General features: G+C 32.6%; 2 protein-coding genes across 7 annotated transcripts; one reads left to right on the plus strand and one right to left on the minus strand.

Moving 5' to 3' along the window:
* Window positions 1–909: 909 nt before the first annotated feature.
* Window positions 910–3,534, plus strand: LOC109805021 (nicotinamidase 1). The gene is made up of 5 exons (XM_020366949.3): window positions 910–1,133; window positions 1,348–1,531; window positions 2,611–2,744; window positions 2,911–3,096; window positions 3,241–3,534. Exons 1-5 carry the CDS (start codon window positions 993–995, stop codon window positions 3,331–3,333), a joined length of 738 nt encoding a protein of 245 aa, XP_020222538.1. The 5' UTR covers window positions 910–992; the 3' UTR covers window positions 3,334–3,534.
* Window positions 3,535–4,951: 1,417 nt separating this feature from the next.
* Window positions 4,952–18,642, minus strand: EX1 (UvrB/UvrC domain protein (DUF3506)). Of its 6 annotated transcripts, none has more exons than XM_020366744.3 (14): window positions 18,100–18,641; window positions 17,099–17,215; window positions 16,902–16,967; window positions 16,248–16,354; window positions 14,453–14,534; window positions 11,562–12,356; window positions 11,324–11,447; window positions 11,032–11,201; window positions 8,699–8,773; window positions 8,441–8,533; window positions 8,166–8,313; window positions 6,219–6,294; window positions 5,879–6,105; window positions 4,952–5,192 (listed from the first exon to the last, which is right to left on the minus strand). In XM_020366744.3, the coding sequence occupies exons 1-11, from the start codon at window positions 18,412–18,414 to the stop codon at window positions 8,221–8,223; spliced, it is 2,037 nt and encodes a 678-aa protein (XP_020222333.1). In that variant the 5' UTR covers window positions 18,415–18,641; the 3' UTR covers window positions 4,952–5,192; window positions 5,879–6,105; window positions 6,219–6,294; window positions 8,166–8,220. The 6 variants fall into 6 exon arrangements, with proteins under 6 accessions (XP_020222333.1, XP_029128495.1, XP_020222332.1 ...); XM_029272662.2 differs by having other exon boundaries at window positions 4,952–5,207; XM_020366743.3 differs by lacking the exon at window positions 4,952–5,192 and adding an exon at window positions 5,231–5,740.
* Window positions 18,643–19,783: the final 1,141 nt, after the last annotated feature.

Raw genomic sequence — 19,783 nt, forward strand, 5'->3', positions numbered from 1 at the left:
CAAGTAGTTATAAGAGTAAAATTGACCAAAAATTGTGTATTTTAGAAAGTCTAATCTTCTTTATTATAGTTATAGATTTAAACAAGTATAGGTATCAAGTTTAATTATTAATATATATATATATATATATGTATATATTATTTAATTAAAATAATTTTAGAGATTTTTATTAATATTTTTTAAAATAAATAGTTATTTAAAGAAATTCAATCGTGAAAATTTTATTTAATTTTTCATGGATTCAAAAGAGGAAAACAATATTTGAATAAAAAGAGGAAAAAGACAAAGGTAAAAATTGAAAGATATTATTATACGTTCTAAAAACTTACCTGCAATTGACAAATAAATGATTTCAAAATAATGCATTCATATTATTGAATAGTAATAGAGATGATATATACATATTTTTTATCTAAAAATTGTGGAGGGCTTCACAACTCTGAGGTTCGACATGTATAAACTCTCTTTCCAAGAGAATGATTCTCACATAATAGAGATGATATTAAAATATGTTAATATATAACATTCACAAAACAAAATTAATAATTTATTATAAATTTTAATTTATAATTGGACTGTATCCTATCACCTATTTTCTCTTATTTATTTATAAAAAAATAATGCCTCTCATGTTGTCATGCTTTCACTTAACACGCTTTACATAAAAGGATCATGTGCCACGTATGTTATGAGAAGAGTTTTGGTCATTGATGAATATAAAATGTATAACTTTCTTCCTCCTAAGAAATTACTAAAATAACACGTCACAAGTTTGAATATTTTAGTGGTGAGTGCGACTTGGTTGGAAAATTCTACGTCATTATCCATGTCTGGAAGCGTTTTTCTTGACTTTTCAGCTAAACTGAGTCACGGATAATGTCAGATCATATTCTGCATTATTATAAAAATAAAGATGCAATCATGCAACCATCGGTGTGACATTGAATACACAATTGCTTGGCATCTCTGAAACCAGGTAAGTGAAAACCAAAATGGTGTCACCGACAGTTGAACTTCTGAAGAGTGAGATTCCTCTGGAGCAGGAATCAGTGGTTTTAGCTGAAGATACTATAAATGGTCTGGTTCTTGTGGACATCATAAATGGCTTCTGCACAGTTGGTGCTGGAAATCTGGTATCTGCCTTAGATTCCGTTTATATAACATGTCTCTGTGTGTGTTTTTAAATGTTTTTCAATTTTGATAAACTAGAATGTTCTTCTGTGATGACTTCATAGAAGTCTGATTGCTTCTTGGGATTTTTTTTTCTTCGTTCTAGACTAGAGTTTTGTATATTTTTGATTTGATTAGTGGATGATGGGTTAAGAGATAGATGAATGATATTGTCAGGCTCCAAGAGAATCCAATAGACAGATTTCGGGAATGATCAATGAGTCAGCAAGGCTAGCTAGAGTGTTCTGTGAGAAGAAATTACCAGTTATGGCTTTCCTGGATTCTCACCATCCTAACAAGTCAGAGGATCCTTATCCCCCTCACTGTATTATTGGTTCTGATGAATCAAACCTGGTTCCAGGTGAACTTATTCACTTTTTTTTTCTCTCTCTCAAGAATCACACATATAATTCTCATTCATTTTTTTTTAAATTTCTAAGGAAACATTTAAATGAGAAAAATATAAAAGAAAAATAATCAAACTTTTTTATAAACTAAAATTAGCTTACACATAAGTCAATTTATAGAAACTCTTCCTTATTAATTTCTTTAAAATCTTAATTGTAACTTATGCATAAACTAATTTTAATTTATAGAGAGACTTATTTTCATTTTTTTCTTTTTTTCCTCTTAAAAGTGTTATTGGATAAATTTATGGCATTCTAGAATGGATCCATAACAAAATATGCCTACTAATATTGCAACATATAAAATTGTTTAAAAAATCATAAGTTGTTAGTTCAAGTGGTTTATTCCTTAATTAACAACTTAAAACTTGAAGTTGTAATTCGAGATACTATTTTCCCTTAGTAAGAGTTAACTTGGTGAGAAGAAGTTATCAAATAGAATAAAAATAAAACTGCATGATAAGATGTACTTATCATGTTACTTGGTAATTGATTATCCGTGTAATAACTTGGTTCTGGTCCTTTGAGACTTGATGAATACATTACATGTTCATAGTATCTCATAAATAAATTATTTGATGGATTCCTTGGAGATCAAAATAATGATAAGAATTATCCAGGTCTGCAGAGTTGAAATATACTTAAAATTTTGGTTGAAAAATAATGAAAAAATGTGTCTTGAGACCGGCAAGGAAAAGGGTGGTCATGACAACCTCTCTTTTAAGTAAATTGACAAAAGTCAGCAACACTCCCTTTCTTGTAATGGTGTAATTTTCAATAAATTTAAATCGCTAATAAAGAGTGTATTAAGAAGTACATTACTATAATCCTCTTGGAAGTATATATGCCTTGTGTCAATCGAATGCATACGATAATGGCTACTCATCAAACAACATTTTGAATGCTACAGAGATTTCTTATTACTGTATTGTGACATGAATTTCCGCTGCTATTTGTTCAACTCTTTTCAAAACCCTCTTGCTCTCATTCTCCCTCTATGTTCATGCCTTGTCTTATTTTTGTTGCCTCACAGCGTTAAGATGGCTAGAGAATGAACCCAATGTAACAATCAGGCGAAAGGACTGTTTCGATGGATATTTGGGCTCAATTGAAGAGGATGGTTCTAACGTTTTTGTAGATTGGGTGAAGAAAAATAACATAACAACTGTGAGTATTTATTTATTCCAATTTGAGTATTAATTAATTATTAATGTCAAACCTCGACAGATTTGTGAACACGATAAACACTCTTTGTGGTAATGAATAAAGAAAAAATTACTGTTCATGATGCATATACTTGGGTACTAATTATTTATTGCCTGTCTTGGTGAAGCTGGTGGTTGTAGGTGTATGCACAGATATCTGTGTTCTAGATTTTGTATGCTCCACAATGTCAGCTAAGAACCGTGGTTTTCTGGAGCCTCTAGAAAATGTGGTGGTGTATTCACGTGGCTGTGCTACCTTTGATATCCCTCTCGAGGTAGCCAGAAGCACCAAAGGAGCTTTAACACATCCTCAGGTACATACATATAATATAACTCACCATAACACTTTTTATAAGTAAATATTAGACGATGAATACTTCCAATAAATACCACGAATGGGTTTCCTTTAAAAAGGCCTATGTTCAATGCATTTTAGTGATGTACTGTGTCATTTGCAGGAGTTTATGCATCACATGGGTCTGTATATGGCCAAAGAACGAGGAGCCAAGATAGCAAATGAAGTTTTATTTGGAGCAGCAGAGAAAGCATAACAACCGTGTTGTGTGCTTCTGAACCAGCCATCTAAGATAGTTATATAAGGTTGGTACAATAAGGTGAAAATGATCGTGTGGCGGCGATCCACCATCAGTATTACATATCATATGTAAAGTATAAAATGTATCTTTAGACTCAATCCTTTCTTCCCCCAAATCCTTTTAATATACCCAGTTGTGAAATCCGATTTGAATTAAGATTCAGATATGAATTGAGTAAAATAGTAGTCCTAGCTAAGACTAGAGTGAAAATAAGTTAGGTATGTCGGAGTCATAAGCTTAGCACACATCACGTCCAAGTCGGACTAGGTTGATTTGTTTTTTTTTTTGGAAAGCGAGGTAAAATATATTTTTATTCCAAATTGGCATAAAATGCTTTTTTTTTAAATGAATCTCACAGTGGAACTCAAATTTATATATATATATATAATATAAATACTTCATCATATAAAATACAAAAAGGTTTTCTTTTAAAAATTGAAAATAACAATTCAATAATTTAAAATACCAACGAAAGTTTTAATAAATTTTTTAATTCATAAATAATACAAAATTGTTCTCTAATTTATATATAAAAAAATATTAGCAATACTCTATCTAACATTTATTTTATCTAACACACTTTGTTATTGATGGGAATTTATTAAAAAAATATATATTACATTCATTAGTATATTTTTAAGAAAGATGAAGTATTAAAAAATTATTTCAATAACAGGCTTTGTAACATTTCAAAAAGAATAAAAAGTAATTAAGAAACAATGAAGAATGTGTTATATATATAATATGTATGACTTAATATATTTGTTAAGTCGTAAAATAAAATAATTATCTTATTTATTAAGAAAAAGAATGTTAGCAACATTAGCTTAATTATATTCTTTAACACTCTTGATTGCAACATCGTCTTTATCACTCTTTTGAAAATTAAAAGAAAATTTCTTTTTTATAAAAATGTTAAACGTGAGACTAGAAAGAGAATTTTTTTTTTTTGGTGAAGGCCAAAGATAAGGACTAAGTGATACTATAAAAATTTCAAAAATATAATAGAAATATTTATGACTCGAAAATTATGTAATCAAATATATTAACAATGTTTCAAAATATAACAAATTAAAAAAAAATCTGAAACCTTTATTTCTAAAATAATGTCATGAATGTCTAGTTCAAAAGTAAGAAAATAATGCTATAAATTAGCCACCCCATGTCCCAACGTGCAGAGTCAATCAACTAACCAGGAGCTGGTTATAACAACTAAACAGCAGCCAACATAGTCACTAATGAAGAAATTGATGGCGACAATTCCATTAAACAATTATACAAAGATTAAACATGAAATCATGATTTGACATGACGAGAGAGACATTCTCATTCCGGTGTCTCAACACATTGTCACTCTTTAATGAGAGAAATGAACATTACAAAGTATGTGTCCAGACTCTAGGTTAATTTGTTTTAAAAAGTAATACTTCTTTTAAAGTTTTATGAAAGAAAAATAGAAATAAGTCATTAAATCTCCATTATTTCTCAAACGTGCTAGTAATAGAGGGGAAACAAATGAATTTAAGACAACATAACCAGAGAAAGAAATTATAGAGAAAAGCACATGCAAAGGTTGTAAAATGCATGACACAAATCAATGACGACCACCAAACATACAACAGTTATTTTTCCAGTTAAAAGGCAAAATACCAACACCTATAAAAACTTGTGCAGAAGCAGCATTCCACGTGGGGCAACGTTATCTTTGTTATAAACTAAATGATACTCACAGATTTAGCTCTATGCATTAGATATGCAAGCAAAGCATATTGATCCTGGGGCCATGGCAGGTCCAGCTAAATCACAGAAAATGCCTGTAACAAAAGTTGCTTTCGGAAAAAATAAAATGAGGTAAAACAATGAATATGCTTTGCGTATTTAATGTTCAACGAAAATGAAGGGCATAATTATCTAATGTTTAGACGACATAAAATGGAATGAGTAGATACATTTTGAAAAGAATAAACAACTTAAAATACACTTATTTTATATATTTCCCCCCTACTTTCTGAATATGTAGATCGATTTTAGGATAATATAAGGCCAATGCTATCCTCATTCTCTTTTCCTCAATATCTTCAGTTTTCCAAACAAGAACTTTGACCCAATTTTCATTTCCACCACACCATTTCTTCTCCAAACTAAATTTAATTGTGTGTAAATAAATTGAATACAAAGCATGAGCTAACTGGGCATACTCTCCCATGCTCATCCACAGAAGGTCGTGTAGGGATTGAAAAAAGGCACTATGGTCTTGTCATTGTCCAAATCAAATCTGTATTCAAAATTTTGGCCAGACACTTTTGGGGGACCTTCAACTTGCTGACTGGATAGAGTTAACGTGGAAGCTAATACCAAAGACCTAAATACTATCGAAAGTAAGAATACAAAATAATGCCATTTGTGAGGAAAACTTCATTCATCATAACAGAAAGAACAATGATATTATGAATTTATGATACATGGGAGTATAACTTAAAAAGAAAAATTAGGAACGTACAAAGTTGATGAAGATACCCTGTGAACACTACACCTCCATAAAACGTTGAATGAAGAGACTAGTACTTTGTGCTTTACTGCTGATATTATGAACCCCTCTTCACTCTAGATAGTCAAGCTACAGCTACCAAGCTTAGGATACCTTGGTCATTTGAGTTCTAGGCAAGCAGCGCAATGCTCAATGTCTATGCTGCTTGGCAGAAAGCTAGTAGTGAAGATATTTTAAAGCTGTCCATCAGAGTCAGACACAGACAAGAAAATCAACACCTGAGAAAATTGATGTTCACCAAAAGAACCATGCAAGAAGTAGCTATATGTTGGTGAAGTTAAACACTGGATACCTTAAATGGAAATCCTTCAGTGATTGGTGATATCTTCCATTGAAGCACAATTTTAGCATTCAACAAAACCTAGAACCTATTTATTGAAAATAGAAACAATAATCAATCACATATTAAAGAAGCTTGCAAAATGAAACCTTCCAAATAAAATATTTTAAAATCACCCATACACTTCATGACAATTCCACTAAAAACCAAAACCAAAAGGATACAGGATAAAAAGAAAACCTTAGCATTTAACAACCCCAAAATTGAAAATTGAAACAAGAATTACAATTTTTATAAATAGACTTTTGCTTTCTTTTGACCAAACTCAACGGTTTGTAACTTTGTATTAAAAATGTAAACTAGTTGCTGATAATTCTATAGGTTAAGCTACTTTCGATATATAACAACAGTACAGATGAAAACGGGTGATATAGGGTGCTCAAGTCCCCATCGAATAGTATGAGATGTTCGATGGAGTACTTGGGTGTCTTGGTTCTCCTCCCCCCTTGGAAGCTAGCTTTCCCTAAATGTTTTGGTGCTTATTGTGTTACAGAAGTTTCTTTATTTACTACTACAAGAAAACAAAACCACTAGAGTTTCACATTTCCTATTTTGAAAATTTTTCCTTTTCTTCTGGTTTTACATGGTATTCAGATCCAGAGCTTGGGGAAGACAGATAGAATCTTGATCCACTGCCAATGGCAATAAACAATCTCACACCAATTACCGCAAAGTTTAAAAGTGTGATAACCTGTGTAAAGCAGTGACTCAAACCAGCCACATAAATATTTTGTTTTGAGTGGCTACAATTTCAGACAGTATCTGAAACTTCCAACCATTAAGACCTAGGAATTCATCATCTCTGCTGTGATTTAGGCATCCATCCTCCATGATGCACCAGTGATTTTCATGGCATGAAAGCAGTGAGTGATCAGACAATCTTCATGTCCTTCTCCAAGCCTTTACATATTTCATACGAAAGGGATGGTTAATTTCAGACATCTTCAAAATGTATTTACTGAAAGGGATGCGTTGTTTTTGTTGAGTTAAACTGACCCGTACTGAATGAATGCTGTTAACAGTAGTCAGTTGTAGATTCTGTTATTAGTCAGAAAGAGCACTCTAACGATGTAATATTGTGATTGCTCTCAATTCGGAGATAACATTTTAATATAGAGCCAGTTCAAAATGTAAACCAGATTCTCTCTATTTTCCCCAGCTTTCTCATTTTTTCTTTCACTTTATTGGAATCTCTACTCATAGCAAAGTTAAAGGATTTTTAGTTGGGTTAGTTACATGCCTAATCTAATAACATTACTTAAACCCATTGATTATCTGGTTTACTGTTCCAAATGGCCAGTCCAAGTTAAGTCTTATAACGATGCCTTTTAGGAAACCATGAGCAAGACACTGTAGTAAAGCCATGAAAACATAACAAAACTAAAACAGTAAATGGTCTGCGTAGGTTTAGCTTTAGCATATAGGCCAGGTCACTTTTTCAGATCATTGGATTTAACCTGACGTATTTCCTATCACAACTTGTTTTTTGCTTGGTTTTACATGTTCATAAAACATAAAAGCTTTGCATGGCTTGAAACCCTGTTTAATAGCTTACATTACATAATCTTCAAATAGGATAGGCTAATTGGATTGGGCTTTATAGGTTTCAAATAAACCCGTATCCTTAACAAAATTATTGCATTATATATTACGTAAATTATAAAAAATAATAAATAGGCTTCTTAAAAGCCTAACCCTGGGCTCGATAATAAATAAGTTTGAGCAAATTTAGGGTCAAACAAAAGGTACCATATGCAGATTTGTAGATAACGCCAATTTGACTTATTTCACATTTACTCACGTACCATACTAACAATGTTGTTTTCTAGCTTACGAAGAAAAAAAAATGATGCAGTAAACAAATTTCATCAGTTACTACTTCAATAAATGAGAACTTACGCTGAGAATCTGAAGAAAGAATTTACAAGTCTCTGATATTATGAACAACAAAACCCTATTGTTGAAGCCTAAGCCGATTGAAGAAGACCAAAAAATGATACTCAGGGGCCCAATACACAAATCCAACAACCGGCCCTGATTTTAGGTGCTGCAAAAATCAACAAAAGGCAAGTTGCAATCAGATTCATTTGCACTGAAGTAAAAAAACAAATTTCAAGTTGGAATTACGACAGCTAAAAAGATCAAATAATTAGGCAAGATTAAAGAATACAAACCTTTCCATCAAGAATAACAAGTTCACCATCAACCCATCGGGGATTCTGAAACCCTGGCTCAGCGAGCCTCCCTTCACCTTTATAGCGAGCAATCTGAAATTACGACAATATCAGAGTAGAAGACGGAACAATCAATGTCCTCTTTTATTCTGAATTAACACCAATTTACTAAAAATTTGTTTGGGGGGTGGGGGGTGAGGGGTGGGGAGAACAATGAGACTGAGTTCAGAACCTCAAGAAGAAAACAAAATTCCATACCACTCCAAACTCTTCAGGAATTATTCCTTTATGAGGAAGTTGATAACTCTTTCCAATTTTTGCACGAAATGCCACCTAAGGTCAAGGAACATAAACAATGAGATGTATGATAAAGATCTCATTATGAGAAAATTACTAGCAAAAAGTGAATGCAAGTTCATTGCAGAAAAAATAATACAAGAAATATCTTGGTTTATGTTAAACTCAGTCAATAATACTCTTAAGAAAGTAAATTGGAAGGTTTAACAAAACCTTACAAAACTGACTTGAAAAGTGAGAATTGCTTCCACTTATTATATACACTATTATAACCATTTCATTAATCGATGTGGGATCTCCAACAAATGCATTGATAAAAGTTTACCAAAGAAAGCAAATTATTCACTTCTGGCAGAACATGTTAAACATTTTCTCTCAACCTAGTATCAAGCTAGAATATTTAGCTCTTATATAGCAAAAGACAAGTGCAATAATCTTAGTTTCCAAAGTTTGAGCAATTAATTATTAAATAAGACAGTTAAAAAAGGTTGTGCACAACATAACCTTTTATATACAGCAGACATACTCACATACATAATATATCCATGTCACAGAACACCCTCAAAAATAGGGGTGGGCAACAGGCAGGTTCGGTCGGGTTTGGGTGAAAAATGTTCAACCCGTTGTAAACTGACTTTGGAAAAATATGACCCATATCCGACCGACTGAGTTTTTGATTTGAGGCGGTTCGGGTTGAAACGGATTCGGATTTGTGGGTACAATCGGGTTTGAGGTTTTTTGTGGACCAAGTTATCTTAACGAAGGTGAAGCTTAAAACGGTAAAAAAAATATTTTTAAAACAGTGTACAAAAGTAGAATGAAGGTAACAATAGATGGTGTAAGTAGATTCGTAAATGAAACATTTACAAACTAAAGAAGCAAAAACAAAAGATAACAAAATCCATAATTGTTACATGCAAAATAAATCTAAAGTTAGATTATAAAATCCATAAGAAACCACTGTCGCACAAGTTGTACTCAAAATGGAGATAGGAAGATGGAAAAGAAAGATAAAGAAAGAGACAAAAAGAAAAATTTAAAAATAGACAAGTGTGTTGAGAAATTGAATGAGGAAGGAGAAAACAAAATAAATATCTAGGTTATGAGAAAAAGAAGAAAAAAAAAGTTACAAATTGATGGTTATATTATACTTGAAATAAAGACTTTTGAGTTTGGACCATTGTTGTTTAGTTATACAAAAGTAATAAAAATCTAAATTTATCTCATTGTCGATTGGGTTCGGTTTTTAGCGGGTTTAAAAATTTAAAACCAAACCCTCCCAATATAACCCGTATAAAATCAAAATTTTAACCCGATTTACCTATAAAACCCGCCCAAACCCACCCAAAAATAATATTTTTTTTATCGGGTTTTTCGGGTTCGGTTCGGGTCTCAGTTTTATGCTCACCCCTACTCAAAAATATGCATGGATGGCACTTATAGCCAAGATATGCATGCTAAGTTGCTAACACAATGCATAGAACCATTCAAAATTGTTATCAATCAATACATCCAGCACAACACGTTACTAAGCTTGTTACCCCAAGTTAAAAAAGGTTGTGCACAACACAACCTTTTATATACAGCAAAAATATACATAATATATCCATGTCACAGAACACCCTCAAAAATATGCATGGATGGCACTTATAGCCGAGAAGAGATATACATGCCAAGTTGCTAACACAATGCATAGAACCATTCAAAATTGTTGATCAATCAAAACATCCAGCACGACACGTTACTAAGCTTGTTACCCCATGTTACTTCCGAAAACATTGTGGTGCTAAATATGTTATGACTGTACTGATGTGTTAACATACAAGAGTTTCATTTTTCCTTTTTTATATTCTGTCCACGCGTGGTTTCAATCTCAACAATGCATTAAAAGCACCTTAAAAGGCTGGAAATATCTGCAAAACATTCAAAGGAAACAAAAGGGCTCTCTAGAGTCTACACCTCCACAAATAAAAATTGATAGCAAAGCTAATTGATCTCATCTTCCTACAACACTAATAGAAAATATGAAGTATCTTGCAAAAACATCATAATCAGGGTAGATAAACTATTGCTACCAAGTTCACAGTATTCTCAACACAAACTTCCTATAAATTTTGCAAGCACAATTAAAAACTGTATTTCCCACACAAAGAGGTTGCTATTTCAACTGCCTCCCCCCACTTTTTGTCCCAGGACCTCAGATTGCATATAGATAAAACAATATCACAAAATAGTAAAGGATGGAGATGGAAACAAAAATTATTGTGATAGTCAACCAAAGTCTACAATATTACCTGGCCAGCTGGTACATAAGGATCCCCTGTTAGCTTCAAAGCTTCTACATACTCATAAAACTCCAGATCTGAAGGCTCCTTAGCCCCATTGTCCTCTTGCCACTGACCAAATCTACGACTAAGATGAATAACTTCAGAGGAGTAAAGCCCATGTGCACCAATGTATAGACCTGATGAAAATGAAAATATTTGTTACATGGTTTACTCTACACTAGAGATTAAAAGCTTCTTAGATTCAGCAGTCAATATTCAGCACCTCATTAATCAAATTGATAAATTCCTAGAAAATCACCATTTAAAGGATCAAACGAAGTTGGTATTTCGATGCGATTGAAAATTGTTGATCCAGATAATTTGTGATGGTTCTGAGCCTGGCTAAGAGTGAGATTTATCAATTCTCCCACCTCTTTCAGCACCTAAAAGATTGAAGCAAAGCACTATAGTCTAAGCAACTTATGGATAGGTTCACCAAGGTACTGAATTATGCAAAAATTATAATTTGCAATATATATTCAACTATTTAGACCTACCTTTGAGGGTATCTTTCCTTTGCCAATGAATTTAGCAAGGTCAAAAATAACATGATCAACTCTGCGTCGACCTTGAAACTTAGTTGATTTATCAGGCGAAGATTTTCCTTTGTCAAGACCAACCTGCTGATTGACTTCTTTTTCAACAGTAAAGGAAAATGAACCACGCCCCTTCATCTCCAGTTTAGCAGGAACTCGAAGCAAATCTCTAGTGGATAGATTATTGGAAAGTTTCTGAACAAGGCCACCAATGGCAATTTTGACAGCAAACTCATTCTGTTCTTCACGTTCGAAAGTTCCCAGACCAGCATTTACTTCAATCTCATCATCTCCCTCCTGATCAGTTTCAGACTTAATGTCTTCCAGCTCTAGACTTTCTGTACCATTTTCCTTCTCCTCATCTTCGTCTCCTTCTTCGTCTTCATCTTCGTCTTCGTCTTCATCTTCGTCTTCATCTTCGTCTTCGTCCTCATCTTCATCTTCCTCTTCAATTATTTGTTCAATCACCTTAGGTAAATCCTTGTCTACTTTCTCTGGAGTAATCACCTTGAAAACCTTTACCTTTACACCAGGAATCATATCTTTCAAGACATTCTGAAATCCAGGCATTCCCTCAGCTGGATCAGAGCCATCATTCCTATCATCACCATTTTCTGGATCTTCAGTACTCACAACAAACAGCTCACTTTTGTTTTCAGTAGACTCCACTGGACTCAGTCTTCCAGCTGCATCCAATGCTTTAGAGGAGGTTGTTGGGGGTCCATGGAAGGCTCCTCTTCGTTTTAAGTACACAGCCTGAAAATTAAAAGAATATCTTATTGCAGTATTGCTATTGGACAACTATATATTATGATTGTGTTATGCATTATTGTTATTATAATTGCTTTTTTGAAAGAAAAAAATTATTAGTCTACTTTACAATGACTAGTGAACAATAACTTTCAAATGTGGGGTGTGTCTTTGTATATAATCGTTTTACTACTCTCCTTCATGTATAGTTGGCACTCTTCATACTTTAATTGGACAAAACAAACCATTTTTTATCTCATCTTACACACACACAAAAAAAATAACAACAACAAAGTTAGAACCCTGAATCTTGTGCATACTACTCCCACCTTTCCACCACTAGGTCCGATCCTAATAACCACTGTGAAACCATTCTCTCTTGAATAACTACAAACAAAACCTTCATTTCTTCTAATAAATTGTATTAATTGAAATATATTAATCTTAATTAATCAATAATCCAATGTTAGATATTTTCAATAACGATGATGATATAAAATTACATACCATCAATTGTACATGCTATGCTTGACCTTTATTATTATTGTATTGATATTAATTTTAATTTTTAAATGATAGAGAAAAAATATGGTACTTTTATTACAATTTTAAAAATGATTCAATAAGTTTTTTTTTATAAGTAAATTACTATATTTTTTATTTTTATAAAATAATAATGAGAAAAAGTTCTAGGTTGGTAGATATATGGTTCGTAACTATCAGTTTTTTATTACTAAAACAGACAGTGCAATTTAACTGATTTAAGTTGAGTAGAAAGTGTAGAGTGCTGACCTACTACACATGAAGGACAGTAGGTACCCATTTCCCATTACAGAATGCACACACTGGGTCACACACACCATAAATTTCAGAAACAGACATTTTAATTCATATCAAATATGGGCCCCATAAAGGAACATTTTATCTTTTTGCAATAAAATTGTGTGGAGTGCTGACCTACTAAACATGAAGGACAACAGATTAGCATTCTCCATAAAATAGCGTTTGGTTGGAGGGGAGCAAAATCCCTCCTCATTTAATTTTAACTCTCCTCAAATATTGGGGAGATTTGGAGGGGAAGGGAGAAATTTAAAAACATTTTGAACATAATATCCAAGATATCCTTATGTCTTAAATTTAAAATTAAAAGGATACAAAAAGTAAATTGATTTTTAAAATCATTTCCCTCCCCTTGTGAACCAAACAAGGAAAGAGTTACCTCTCCTCCCTTCAACCTAACAAAATTTCCCCTTCCCCTTCCTCCATTAAAACCCCTCCTTTCCCCTCCTTTGAAGGACCACACACATGGGGTCACACAATAAATTTCAGAAACAATCATTTTAATTCATATTAAATATGGGCCACAGGTGCAAAGTCAACAATAAGACTCAACTTAGTTTTGCCCAATGTTATGATTTGAAAAGCATAATACGTTAAAATGACAAAAGGCCTCCATTTTAGGGAGCTCACCATCAAATTGCATTTGTCAATTGAAATTTAAGACAATGTGAAGCTCCAAACACTAGGGATTAACAATGCCCAAGTGTGTTTGAATCTCCTTCTGAAGTTTTAAAAAAAAAATCCAACCCAAAAGTGTTCCATTTCCATTACTAAAATCCAACTCAGCACCAAGCAACCAACAATCCAAATTGGTTGGTATTCCCATCTGTACATAATTTTTTAGAACATCATATGTACCAGCAAATTATAAATCTAATATTCATAATTAAGATACATTAGAGTACAAAATAAACAAAAAAAAAAAAAACTTAATTTGGATGGTCAACTACAAGCAATATGCTTGATTCTTGTATATAATACCAGTTCCTCCACCATTATACACATGGACATTTTAAACAGAATAAGGAAGCAGAAAACTTGTTTACCAGTCAACATAGAAGATGATCCTTTTCATACTTCATATATTCAGATTCAGATAGCAAAGTTTTGAATGGGGGAAACAGAACACAGATCCAGTGACATTAGTTTTGTCTATGAAAATGAGTAATTTAGTTTGAATTTTAGAGAATATTGTTTGCTGTTTATATAGCAATGATCCCAGCAGAAATAATAGAACTATGGGTTCAGTCAAGAAGAGATACCTGTGACTTGAATTCACCTTTTTTATCCATTGTAAGAAAAAATTCAAATAGAGGAATGCCAGCAGCAGATGTTGCAAGTTGCCTACAAAAATATGGTAAAAGGGTTATAACACCAGAAGCCACACAAGGTAGTAGCAGAACCACATAAAATATCTCATGTACAGAAATTCCTTGAAACACGTCAAAAATGCAAAGTCGTTTCCAGACAAGCAAATAATAAACTAATTCCCCAAGAAAGATTTCATACAAGGAAAACAGATGGCATTTAAAATACGTGTAACCGTAAACTTACATAGAGAATGAGTGTATACAACTTTGTCTAATTATAATCTGAGCATAAGACAACCAGATTATGTAAAAGCAACTTATGTCACTAATTACTATCTGAAATTGCTAAGCTCATCAAATTGGTCAAAGGTTATAGCTACAGATCCCAGCAACAATTTAAAAGTAATTCCAGATAAATTTTTAGAAGACAGTCAAAGACAAGGTTAGCAAAGAAAGACAAACTAGACTCTAAATTAGCCTCATTTACTCACTTGTTTAATTACTCTGAAGCAGAAACAATTAGAGTTGAAGTCAAAGCAACTTATGTCACTCAACAAACTTGTTTAAAAATAATAATAATATTACTCCCTACCAATCTGTTTTGTTCAATTGTTTAGCTTCTCAGTTTATGCACATATCAAATATATTATCTTATCTACATCAAGTTAAACCTTGAATCCTATGACTGTTGCTATCATGCAGAAAATTTATACCAGTGAACACATGGAAAGAAAGAGAAGGCTGGAAGGTTAACCAAATTAATAAGGCTGAAAGGTTAATCAAGCTAATAAGGCTCCTACTAACTTAATATATATACACAGGACGACAGGAAATAGAGCCAGAGTATATGCACATGATCTTATCCAATTATCTTTAGCACTACCCCCTTAAACTGGACTATAAATATCAATTGTACACAGCCTGTTACAGACGAAGTCAGTCTTTACCCAAGTTAAAGTCTTCAAATAAGTCTTATAATTATTATTGCTTCTGAAACATAAGTAGAAAAAATATTGTCTATATTCTCCCCAAGATATTAACAATATATTTGAATATGTTTTGTCCTCTGTTGAAATAGACTAAAAATGCAAAGCTGATTGACTATAATACCTTGATCTGACTGGGGAGCAGTTTGCTAATGCAATTTCACACCATCTTGTATACATATAACTAAAAGCCACCTCCAACAGCACAGGGTAAAAAAAGCTGGAGGCAGAAATCTAACCAGTAACTAGCTTCTCCCTGTATCTTTATTTATGCATAAATGAACCGGGGCTACAAGAGTAAAAGCACATAAGCTAAGGTCCACTTGGCTAAATTTATTTGAGTTTATATGCTGCAATAGGCACTTACGAATTGCAAAGTATTTTGACCATGTTAGGATGAGCTTAATAAAAGATTTTTAAACCTACAAAAGCAACATCGTGGCTAAGACTAGCAAAAAGGGAAATTAGGTGGCAATCATAAATAAGTCATATTCCTAACAAAAGATTGCACAGTTCCTAGCTTTCAGTTTCTGGTTGGGTATAATCTGAAACAACTGAGTCATAAGAAATAATGAACTACCAGTTTCCACACATCTAATTTGGTGGAACTCTGAACCCAAATAATTTAAGACACCTTCAAATACTCCATTCCTCCATAGTGAAATGCAAAAGTGGTGGAGCATCTCCTTTACCAAAATAAGCTTTTCATATAAGAGTCAAAGAGCCCACCAAGCTTTTTACCATCAAGATAAAGAAATTACCTAGGGCTATAACTCCTTGCCACATATCTTCCATGCTCAGGTGTTATGCGAATAATTAGACCATGTGGATCATTAACATCTTCTGAAATACCAGACCACCAACCCACCTACAAGAGCCATTACATGTCAATTTTAAAGGATTTATTGATAAGCTCAACAGATATAATAAAATTACAAATCAAAATCAGATGTTAAAAACAGTTCAATTTATTAGCAGAGCACAAAACAATAAAATGTCATTTCAGGATATTAAACCATTTGAAATAATAATAAAGGTCAAAGGATACATTCTGCCAACTCATATGTGAAGGAATTAGAACCATAACTAAAACCAAAGTAATAAAAATCTAGAAACACAATAATAAACAAACCAAGTATGCTCATAAATGAACTTTTACTTGCTATCTTCTAATATTGGCTGTCAATAGATTCCACAGCCGATTGCAAGATTCTCTTAATGACTTTGTCATATAGCAACAAGGAAAATCTAATCTTGGTGGTGCAAACAAATTTTCAAATAAGTAACAGCAATTTAAGGCAGCAGATACAAATATTACTTGGTTAACCCTTTGACATTGCATCTAACATTCTATTTCCACCACAATGCAAAAATATTTTTGCAAATTGTATTAAATAAATTATATCAGAACTCACAAGTCCAGCACCAGCTTTATCTCTTAAAAAAACTGCATCACCATACCGCTCCTCTTTTATGGCACTCTGAAAGATTAGAAAACATACTCATAGATTTAAAACACATACCGGATTATGAAAAAGAAAGCACAAAATTGGAGGCCAGTATAAAAAAGCTTTGATTTTCAGAATATAATCATGTCAATTAAAATTCCTACATTGAGATAAGACATCACTCTTCCAACACTGTCATTGTTAGATGCAGCTGCTAATGCCACCTTAAGCCTGGCAGCATCTTCGTAATCCTCCAAATATACAGCACGACTTAACTGAGACTGTCAAGCACAAAATTATGTCAGTAATTAATTCTCACCAAACCAAAAGGCCAGCCAATGATTTGACACAAGGGTTCAAAGAAATCCTACTTAAAGTGTAGCGTGTCTAATAATATTCACCATGGACAAGTAAAATAAATTTGATAGCACTAAAATTTAACAAAAGGCTTCTCCATGTAACAACAAGCACATGCCAATTGCCATTAAATTTTGACAAAAGACCTGTTTGGATAAACTTCTCCATAAGCATTTTTAGAAGAAAAAAATATGAAGGAAAATCAAAATAAGTTTCTCCAAACCTAAAACTAGCTTATGCATAAATTAAAAGTAAGATTTCGGAAAAGTTAATAGAAAATAGCTTCATAAGTTAATTTTAGCTTATGGAAGTTTCTTTTCTTATTTTTCTCTCCAAAAAGTGCTTCTAACGAAGTTTGTCCAAGCAGACCGAAAAACTCCTTCAAAACAATATTGACTGTTGACTGAAAGCAAGCAAATATTTGTAACCAGGAAGCACCTCTTACTTCAAGTATTAAAGAACGCCATGTGTTAATTAAAAGAATAACCAAAGCTTTAGAGAAAAAGACGAATGCATATCTTAAGCGAAGAAGTGTTATTAAGTAAAAGATGCTAGAGTTGCGAAATACTAGAACTACAAGTTTTGAACGTTGTTGTTGTTGTTTCTGCTGCTGCTGTTATTTCTAGCAAGCTCACAGCAATATTCCTAATTCTAGACATGAAAAATCCTCGGATAATAAACCGAATCCCTCGAAGAATGACGAAACGCATTAACATCGATTCACGACAAAAACTTGCAAGAGAAGCAGGGGAAAAGCGCGGAAGAAGAGGCGAATTGAAATCCGAGGGACGTGAAGGTGAAGGTGTACCTTGAGAATCGAGAGGAGACGCTCCTGGTCGTCGATTTCCTGGAAATGGCGGCGCCAGCGGTCCCAATCCCAGTCCTGGTCGGCGGCGGGGTGGCGATCATCGGGAGCGTTGCCGAAGGAGTTCCAGTAGGAATCGAAGCGCTTGGCGACCTCGGCGAAGTGGTGGAGGACGGAATCCCATCCGCGCTTGGCGAGGCAGCGGCAGCGGCAGGGGGATTGCGAGGGGAAGGGGAGGAGCGAGGGCGTCCGCGCGGGGAAGGGAATGGAGAGCTTCTGCTTGGGGAAGGTGAGGGTGGGAGCGGAGATGGAAGCCATGCGAAAGAGGGAGGAATGGATATGTGTGTGTGTCGCTGAATGGTGATAGATTATTCTTCTTCTTGTTGAGTTGTTAAGTGAATGGGAGGCTGGGATCTTCGCTGTGAAATTTTTCGGAATGGATCTTCGCCTCCAAAGATTTTCTAGCCACAAGGGGATAAGGATCAATTTTCTTTTCTTACCTTCCTTCTCCTCTCTCTCTCTCTCTACTAATTTCCTTCTTTTTCTTTTCACCCTGCCTATTCATTGGTTTGGATTCTCATTCGAAAAAGGTTCAACTTTCAGCAACACCTACCACTAAGCAAATTATTTTTACGGGCACCTTGTGATTTGTGATATTGTGTTAAAATATATTAACTTATTTTTATAAGATAAAATACTTTTTTTTAAGTCTATATAGTTTCATTTATTTATTTTACTTTTAATTTTTATAATTTCAAATAGATATTTTTAATTTATTTATTTATTTTTTATTATTTTTTATTTTATAATTTAAGATGGATCTTTTTAATCTTTATATTTATAATTTCTTTTAATTATTTTTGTTATTATTATTATTATTTTAACTTTATCTCTTTTATATTAATATCATATGATATTTTAAATTATAAAAATAAAAAAATATATTTTAAATTTTTAAATTATATTATTAATAAAAATTATTTACCAACTTCGTCTATAACTAATATTCATTAAAGAATCTAGCCTAAGATATCTTCTTTTGATTATGTTTATATGGGAGTAACTTTTTTAAAAATTATTTATAAAAAATTATTTTTGTGCATTAAAAGTAAAAGAAAAAGATCTACTGTAACAAAATCAATAAATGTAATAAATATATCATATAAAATTATTTATTATAATAAATTAATAAATTTGTCATACATTATAATATGCAATTTCACGAAATATATATATATATATATATATATATATATATATATTTTAAATTAAATTATTTATATACTTATATATGTAATAATTATCGTGCATTTTTTTATTTAGATCATTAAATTGAGATATCATTTTAAATATGAACGTAATTCCTTAAAAAGTGAACTTAATTAAAAAAAATTATATGCACACTAAATATAAATATAACATGTTGGTTCTAGTAAAAGTATAACAAATCTCTTTAATAAAGTGTCAATTTAAGTCTTATGATTAGAAATGAAGGGTATGCTTGTATCTTCATTAGTTCCGTTGAACTTAAAAGCTTCGTAAATTAATTTTTATGTTTAATGGGACATTAGAATTTAGGGATGATGTAAAACAAACAAACTAGAAGTCCTTTTAATATAAGGAGTTAAGTTTTTTTTATAGAATTTAATCATTATAAAGTCCAAGAATATTACAGAGTATATGGATA

The sequence above is a fragment of the Cajanus cajan genome, chromosome 2, assembly GCF_000230855.2.
Source record: "Cajanus cajan strain Asha chromosome 2, NIPB_CcT2T_4, whole genome shotgun sequence".
Lineage (NCBI taxonomy): Eukaryota > Viridiplantae > Streptophyta > Magnoliopsida > Fabales > Fabaceae > Cajanus > Cajanus cajan.

Bases quoted from the DNA above. Each gene is read 5' to 3' on its own strand.
- LOC109805021 (XM_020366949.3), top strand. From the start codon at position 993: ATGGTGTCACCGACAGTTGAACTTCTGAAGAGTGAGATTCCTCTGGAG. The intron at 1,134-1,347 runs GTATCTGCCTTA...TGATATTGTCAG, and splicing joins CAGTTGGTGCTGGAAATCTG to GCTCCAAGAGAATCCAATAG. The intron at 2,745-2,910 runs GTGAGTATTTAT...GTCTTGGTGAAG, and splicing joins AGAAAAATAACATAACAACT to CTGGTGGTTGTAGGTGTATG.
- EX1 (XM_020366744.3), bottom strand. From the start codon at position 18,414: ATGGCTTCCATCTCCGCTCCCACCCTCACCTTCCCCAAGCAGAAGCTC. The intron at 11,448-11,561 runs GTAGGTCTAAAT...TCAATCTTTTAG, and splicing joins AAGGAAAGATACCCTCAAAG to GTGCTGAAAGAGGTGGGAGA. The intron at 8,774-11,031 runs GTAATATTGTAG...CCTTGACCTTAG, and splicing joins CTTATGTACCAGCTGGCCAG to GTGGCATTTCGTGCAAAAAT.